Here is an 8,837-nt window from a genome sequence, read left to right on the forward strand (position 1 = left end):
CATGCAGTGCACAGAGGAATATCAATACAATAAAGCCTAGTAGAAATAAATGAGTTATGCAATTTCTGGTAAGATCTTATTTGCCATTTGTTTCATTGAAATGCATCCCTAAATATATTCCAGGGAATATAGGAAACATATTTGTCTCTCGAATTTAATTAAGACCATTAACCTTCTATAATTTTAAATCACCATACGTCCTACTCGTATATGGATTCTAATTCTTGAGAGGCTGTCTTTGACTAAATCTCATAATCCTCGACAGTTTCCTCAGGGCCTGCTTCATCTCCTTATTTCGGAGGCTATAGATCAAGGGATTGAAAAATGGAGTTAACACAGAATAAAATAAAGTCATAATTTTCTGAATCCCTGATGGGTTATCTGCCGTTGGGCTCACATACATGACCATGATAGAGCCATAAAACAGGGACAACACTACCAGATGAGAGCCGCATGTGGAGAAAGCCTTCTTCCGGCCTTCTGCTGAGGGGACCCTCAGCACAGCTCTGATCACCTGTGTGTAGGAGCTGGTAATAAAGAAGAGGGTGGAGAAAATGAGAACTGAGTTAAAGATGGAACAGGTGATCTCAATGGTGGGAGCTGGCACACAGGACAACTTTATGAGGGGTCCTGGGTCACATAAAAAATGATCAATAGTATTGGGGCCACAAAAAGGAAGCTGAGAAATAAGATAAATTGGGAGGAGAAAATAGGAGAAGCCACATGCCCAGCAGCAAGCTCCTATTCTCATGCAGCATTGAACTGTCATGATAGTTGGGTAGTGCAGGGGCCTGCAAATAGCAAGGTACCTGTCAAAGGCCATGGCAGACAACAAGAAGGTCTCAGTGCAGCCCATGGAGAAAAAGAAGTAGAACTGAAGGAAGCAGCCAGAGAAAGAGATCGTTTTGGTCTCAGAGAGAAAATTGGTTAGCATATTGGGGACGGTAGAACTGACATACCAGATCTCTAGGAATGAAAAACTGGCTAGCAGGATGTACATGGGTGTGTGGAGTTGGTGGTCCCACCACACTGCGCAGATAATGCAGAAGTTTCCAATTAGTGTCAGGACATAGATCACAAAGAAGAGTGAGAACAGGAGGATCTGAATCTTCCAGGCACAAGGGAATCCAAGAAGAATGAATTCGCTCACAGAGTCAGAGTGATTATTCCTTCCTGGGTTTTTCATTCTTTTCTCCTAAAACTGCAATAACAAAAGTGAAAGTAACAAATGGATAAGACAAACAAAAACTCATAGACGCAGACAACAGGAGGGAAAAGGAGAATAGGATGAGATAAAGATAAAGGGGTCAGATATATAGTGACAGAAGGAAATTCAACTTTGGGTGGTGAACACGCAATACAATATACATATGACATATTATTGAATTGTACACTTGAAATCTATATAGCGTTATTAGCCCATGTCACCCCAATAAATCTAATTTAAAAATTTATAAAGAAAAAAGACACTACCATGTTACAAATGACAGATGTTTTCTCATTAAGATGTTCTATGAATTTCTTTATAATTCAATTAGCAGTGTGGTTTTAGATTACTTCAGGATTGTCAGCATTCTTTGTTTCAGTGTGATACTGGAAGACATCAGGAACTTGAGTGTGTGGATGCTTGTTACAGCCTGACCATGGTGGTCACCATGCCCATTATGGTCCTTTAAATACCTGCCTCTGTTTAACGTCCTCAGAGCTACATAAAACAAGTTAGATGCTCTCTTGCCAGTCAGAGGCTTTCAACTTACTTCAGAAACATCAACTTGGGCCAAACGTATATAAGGACATATGCAGGTTTAAGCAATTGTACAGTTCAAGGTCTGTATAAATAGAAAACATTGCAAGAATGTATAGCCACAAAGCAAGATTTTGCTGACAATTGTAATCTTTCATAATAGCACATGCATAGTTACACATAGGTTTAATTTTTTCATACAGTATTGGGAGCATTGGAAAAGAGATGAAGAAAATGACTTTTAAACAATGATTGCTTATAGTAAGGTCGGTTTTGACATCTGTGTGCCTTCTTTTTTAAAAAGATTTCTGTGTAAGAAATTCCACAATTTGCATTGTCAATTTCTCTGTGTTTAGAGAGATATGTACAATTCTCCAAAGTACACTTTACTTTCCCCTGATCCTCTTTGCAGTTAAAAATGTGTTGCTGAAGAGGATTATGCTTCATGCATTGTCACCTTGAAAAAATATTTTAAATGATATTGGTATGAATAAAAGAATTTCAGACTATAAACTAACATGATTCCCTTTTAACTGAAATTTATCTGATGCTGGGAAAGTACCTCATGATGGTATTCTCTACATATTTTGCCATATAGAGCAAAAATAACTACAGCGTTATATCTTTGAAAGCACTCTGAGATTTTAAATTAATTGAGAATCTGTGCATAGACTATTCATTGTCATTACTCCCTTATTACTCTTCCTTCTACTAACCCCCTTCCATCTAGCTGATACTTGACTATTTCAAGTGTGGACTATATAGAGGCCTGGAATGTTCCAACCCCCACCCCCACCCCCATGCTCCCCCACCAGCCAGATAATATTCATATGCCTTAATTTACTTCATACAGATTTTTGATAAAAATCAGAGACTCAAACAGACCTTCCTTAATTTAGCTCATCTTTGCCACTCTGTTTCCCATTCCCGTTTTAGTTATATTCAAAGCACACATTAGTATGTATTTTCTGTCTCAATCACCTGAAAATAAGAGGAGGACATTATTTTTCTCACTAACATATTCCCAGATTCTAGGACAGTGTCCTGTATATTATAGGTGCTCATTAAATATTTGTAGTCTCAATCAGTGAACATGTCCTAATAGTAACTAATTAGAAAAACAATTACTTGTAGTCGGAAAAAAATAAGTTAAAAAAGGATGCCAAAACTGGAATCTCCAGTTTGCTAAAAATGAAAGCAAAGGAAATAAGAACTTCATTTGTTACGGGGATACATCCTCAGTGCAAATAAATATCCATGGATATCCATGACAGGATATCCACGACAGGAGCCCACTTAAGACAATCCTATTGATGCTACCTTCCTCAAATCACTCCATCTTTCTTTATGTCCCCTTTATCCACTCTGCTTTGTGCTCTGTTTCTTATTGTTGCTAAGTTAAAATCTGTGTGTGTACACACTATTTTTTGCTGTCTCCTCTTTCGTTTTTTTTTAATTCAATTATCCATATCTTTAAGTATTTTTATTGAATAGCTTTTATACTTTTTTCCTCTTGTTTTTAAATAGGTAAGTGTACTATTCTAGATTTCGCCTTCTTAAAGAAATTGTGCTTATAGTTTGTAACTGATATTTTATTCCTCTGTGGTTAGCCAATGAGCTTTAATAGAAAAATATTTTTCTCTCATTGTCTGATGTTTTGTTCCACCCCATATTCAGGATCAGGAAATTCGACATATGTGACTTAAATAAGAAGGTATAGAATAAAGCTGTCATTCCACAATCTTTTCCTCATCTATGTGGTTTTGTGGTTCAATTAACATCTCAATTTAAGTAAAACATTGTTATTTTTGTTAAATATATTTACTTATATATTTATAAATAAAACACATTAGCCTAACATTTATTTAAGCCAGCTCTGATGCGAGAGGCTATATCATACAGTTGAGAATCTAACCAATGTCCATTATGAGAAAATTATTCTAATTTACATTTTCAGTGTCAGAGGAAAGTGAAAAAGATATTGCAAAAAAAAAAAATCTTGAGTAGTACCTTACCTGAAGCTGTTGTGTGAGAATTATAGAATCCAGTAAAGAGCAGACAACCAAATTTGGGTTTCTCCGTCAAAGAATCTATAGTCAGCCTTCGTCTCCTCAGTTAGCATCAGCCTCAGAGCACAAAGTGTGCAGCAGAGCCAAACATGGTGGTGCTCACATCCAAGTTTCTTATAAGGCTTCCAAAAGGGGGTGAGTCGTGGAAGATAATGCCAAGTAAAGGAATTATCTGAAGCCCACAGAATCACTATATTGCTTAATAACTTGAAAAGGTGGTTACATGCAGTTGAAAAGGGCACTGTGGACTTTCCCGATTTGGGAAGAACCAATTACACCTCTGCCCCTAAAGGAAAGTATGCAGCAAACCCATTTGGAGCCATAGCTATTCTGTCCTTGACAGCCCATCTTGGAGTGATGGTGATCCAGAGGACTCTGTGTGTATACTGAGGCATTACCACTGAGCTCCAGGCCCCCATACACCTTTTAATGTGCCAAGGTTTATTTCTGTCTCTCTTGGATCACCCAACTTTCCCCAGTGGTCTGATCTAGGGATGACAGTGCCAAAATTTTGGCCAGACCTCAGAAAGTATTTCTTCAACTGAGGTCTAAATTGGTCTGACTGTTGTGGTGTGTTCAAATCTAAGACCCACGGATCCAATTGAGATTAATTATGAGCCTTTATTAGCCGTCCAGTGACTGACTTTCCCCACTAGAGAATCAGCCCCAAACTTTCAGAGGAGGTAGCTTATAAAGCCTAAAACCACATCAAACAAGCTAGCAGGTTTACAGAAGCAGAAGTTAGCCATTAGTATATTTTTGCACAGGACACCTCCTAGAACCACACCCTAGTTATACACTAAGCAGATTATAGAAGCAGAAGTGGGCTGTTGTTGTCTGGTGCAAAAATATTGTTTCTGGGGGACTCTTAAATCTTATAGCAAACAGGGCCTTGTAGACGGTTCTGTTATCTGCATCCTGGTGGTGATATTGTTGTTGTTTTTTTTTCTTCTTCTTCTTGGGAGCTGGCGCCTGAAGATATCACTACTCCCTGTCTTGCCCTAGTGACTAATTTACTGGAGAATTTTTCATTCTTACATGACCTTCAGGGGAAAAAGAAAAGATGATGAGGCCAGAGTCTAAGCTGGAGAATGAGTTGGGATTATGCCTTGGATCAGAATAGTGACTATAACCAGAAACATCTGTGTATACTTATAGTAATGCAGATATGTCTTCCTACAAAAAGAGATGAAACTGGATTTAGGAATAAAAATAAGAAAGCAAAGGGTTCTACAAAGCCAAAGAATATAAAGACAGAGATTAGTTAATGTAAAGAATTTACAAAACGCTTTAAAGGCTTACCCTATCTATTCCATTCTTTTCACAATTCTACACATGTAACAGCCCCCAGATGCTGGGGTAATGGGATTTGGGCATTATAACAATGGTTTCATTAGTACATGACTGTGAACTGTTGCCTTGCTTGTTCTGTGAGTTTGTCCCTTTAACCTTACTGCAGCCAGAGAAAAGTAAATGAAACATTTAAGTCAACATATTGCCACAACTAAGAATGTGACTTTGGAATGTATAAATGGAGGGAATGATCTAATCCTGTTTGATTTTACAGATATCAAATATAGAGCCCTTCATAAGTTCTGGGTCTCACAATTTAAGAAGTAGATGGGCAAACTGCAGCGTATTTGGAGGAAGGCAACTTAGAGGGTCTAAGAAGTGTGGAAAATGAGTAAGAGTGGAAGAAAAAAGGATACTTAAATTGAGATATAAAAGACTATTGAAACAAAGAAAGTGTGATCATTTTTAAATGTTTCATTAATTTTTAAAATTTATTTTTTGATTACAGTTGACATACAATATTATATTAGTTTCAGGTGTGCAACATAGTGATTAGATATTTACCTTATGAAGTGAAAGGGAGATCATTTAACAGAGCAATTCAATCTGTCCCATTTAATCCCAAGAATACAAAATTAAAAATAGTAGTTAAAAATTATAGGAAAATTCTTTGTAGGGGCAATGGCTAGGTCACTTGGAGATAGGAGAAGGGTGAAGAGAAGGAGAGACAGAAGGTTGGTGGTGGAAATGGATCCTGGTGGGCCCCAGGGGTTCAACAGACCATGCATCACGGGGTGGAGCACGCTTCAGGGGAGTGAGGTGGTAACCAGCACTGATGACCCAGGAGTTTGGTAGCTGTTGGTGTGGTCAGTATGCTGGTGTGTGGACCTGACCACCGAGCTTCTAGCGACCGAGGATGTAGCTCCTTGAGAAGGACCTGGTCCCCCAGGGACAGCGGATCACTATTTGAGGAACCTGGTCTGGTAGCTGGGTCTGTTGTAGGGGCTGGGAGGCATGAGTCAGCGTGCTGTCTGAGTAAGCTCCGAAGGAGAGAGAGATAAGGTAGATAAGAGATCAGTGGAGAGGGAATTACGAGTAAGTCATGAGTAAGGAGAAAGGGTCTCCCATAAAGGAGTTCAAAGGGGCTCAGATCACAAGGGGTCCGAGGCGAGGCCCAGAGGCAGGTAAGAGCCAGAGGCAAGGCAGTAGGCCATGATATACGAGCCTCTAGGGAGAGTTTGGTGAGCTGATCTTTGAGGAGACCGTTGGCCCGCTCAACGTTACCCCGAAGACTGGGGGCGGTACGGGATATGGAGCCTCCAGGTGATGTGCAGAGCTTCAGAGACAAGTTGTACTGCCTTGGAGATGAAGGCAGGACTGTCGTCAGATTGAATGGTCCTGGGGAGGCCACACCTTGGGATGATGTGTTCCAGTAAAGTAGAGGCGACCACGTCAGCCGATTCTTTAACAGTGGGGTAGGGTCAGAATAAACCAAAAGGACCAGTGTCTGGGCATATGGGTAAAGTCAATTTGCTAATCCTCGCCAGGCTGGTGGCTGCGGAGCTGGTGGGTAGCGGCGTGGGATTGGATGGCACCTTGAGATGTTTTGGAACAGGTAGAACACTCAGCGTGGACCTGTTGAATTATGCATTGGAGAGAGAAGTGCTGAAAGAGGGGCTCTAAAAAATGATATAAAGCTTTAGGCCCAATATGGAGGGTTTGGTGGACCTTGGTGACAATAGCAGCCGCCTGGTGTTGAGGAAGTACTAATCATCCATTGAGGAAGATCCACCCCTTAGGCGTGCGGGTTCCTCCCCTGGAAAGAAGGTCTGTCTGTTCGGGTAGGGAGTAAGAAGATTTAGTCGGAGTGGTGAGGAAGAGAACAGGGTCCAGCGGTTGCCGGGCAGTGAGATGTGCAATAGCATCTGCACGAGCATTGCCATGAGCTATAGGTTGTCAAGGGACTGGTGTCCTTTGCAGTGAATGATGGCTACCTATTTGGGAAGCTGTATGGTTTCAATGAGTTTGTGGATAAGAGGGCCATTAATGATAGGAGTGCCTGTGGTGGTGAGGAAGCCGCGCTCCTGCCAGATAGCTGAATGGGTGTGAGCTATAAGAAAGGTGTATTTAGAATTGGTGTAGATATCAACAATCATACCCTTGGAGAGATGGAGGGCCTTAGTTAGGGCTATGAGTTCAGCCTTTTGAGATGTAGTTTCTAAGGGGAGGCTCTGAGCCTCAACAATGTCTGTTAGAGTGACAATAGCATAGTCTGCCCCTCGCTGGCCATCGGGTCAGACGATGGAGCTGCTGTCAACAGAGAAGGTGCGCTCGGCATTTTGGATAGGCCTATCTGTGAGGTCGCAGGGGAGCAGAGAGATCGTCTATGAGTCGGGGACAAGAGTGAGAGGAGACCCCTGTGTGGAAGGAAGAGGAAGGAGAGTAGCCGGGTTTAGAGGAGGAGAGGGTGACAGAGCAATATGAGGGTTTTCCAAGTGGAAAAGCTGTACCCTGGAAGGGCCTAGAAGTGCAAGAGACCGATGACTGAGGAGGTCGGTGAGGTGATGCGATGAGAAAACAGTCAAAGGCTGAGCTAAGGTGATTTTAATGGCCTCTTTAGTGAGTTCAGCGGCTGCTGCTGGGCTCGGAGGCATGTGTGCCATCCTTATATGGTGGGATCTAGCTGTTTAGAGAGACAAGCCATTGCTTGGTATATGGGACCTACTGGTTGAGCCAGTAGGCTGGTGGCTATGCCTGAATGTTCATCAGTGAATAAGTGGAAGGGTCGAGCAGGGTTAGGTAGGGTGAGAGAAGGTGCCAAGGCTAGGGCATCTTGGAGCTTAGAAAAATACTGTTTAACAAGAGCAGGAGCAGAAAGAGGGCCTGTAGGGGTTTCTTTGGCCGCCTGATATAGTGGCTTAGCTAATAGGGCAAAGTTAGGAACCCAATGTTAGAAAAACCCTACAAGGCCCAAGAAGGAGAGGATCTATTCAACATCTTGGGCGGGGGCGGTGGGGGGGGGGTGGTGTTGCAAATCTCCTAGGAGCTGGATCATGTCAGTTGTAAGAGATTTGGTGGTAGGAGTTAAAGATACTCTGAGGTAGGTGACAGACAAAGTACAGAGCTGAGCCTTAGAAGGTGAAACCCAATATCCCTTAGACCCTAGGAAGTTCAGGATTGCTGTATCGTATTGGGACTGTTTAGATGAAGGGCTACAAAGGAGCAGATTGTCTGCATATTGTAGGAGCGTGCTCAGTTGCAAGGGACAGGAAGTCAGGTCAGTGGCTAAAGCCTGGCCAAACACATGTGGGCTATCCCTAAACCTCTGAGAGAGGACTGTCCAGGTTAACTGTCCAGAGGCACAGGTGTCTAGGTCTTCCCAAGTAAAGGCAAAGAGGAAGTACGAGTCAGAGTGGAGAGGGATGGTGAAAAATGCATCCTTTAGATCTAATACTGTGAACTGAGTCATGGAAGGGAGAATATGAGAAAGGAGAATATATGGATTGGGGACTACTGGGTAGAGTGGGACAACCGCCTCGCTAATAAGGCAGAGGTCTTGGATCAACCGGTAGGCTCCGGAGGGCTTAGAGACAGGTAGGATTGGAGTATTACAGGGTGAACTAGTAGGGATGAGGATTCCCTGACTGAGAAGTCTGGTAATGATAGGTTTAAGGCTCCTACGATGGGTCTCAGAAATAGGAAATTGTGGGCGAGTTGGATAGCGAGAAGAG

General features: G+C 42.0%; 1 protein-coding gene across 1 annotated transcript; it reads right to left on the reverse strand.

The window, feature by feature from the left end:
* Positions 1-217: 217 nt before the first annotated feature.
* Positions 218-1,186, reverse strand: LOC107506515 (olfactory receptor 11H6-like). The gene has a single exon (XM_016137214.2). It carries the CDS (start codon positions 1,184-1,186, stop codon positions 218-220), a length of 969 nt encoding a protein of 322 aa, XP_015992700.2.
* Positions 1,187-8,837: the final 7,651 nt, after the last annotated feature.

The sequence above is a fragment of the Rousettus aegyptiacus genome, unplaced genomic scaffold (assembly GCF_014176215.1).
Source record: "Rousettus aegyptiacus isolate mRouAeg1 unplaced genomic scaffold, mRouAeg1.p scaffold_m13_p_3, whole genome shotgun sequence".
NCBI lineage: Eukaryota > Metazoa > Chordata > Mammalia > Chiroptera > Pteropodidae > Rousettus > Rousettus aegyptiacus.

Excerpts from the sequence above, each read along its gene's own strand:
- LOC107506515 (XM_016137214.2), bottom strand. The coding sequence starts at position 1,186 with ATGAAAAACCCAGGAAGGAATAATCACTCTGACTCTGTGAGCGAATTC.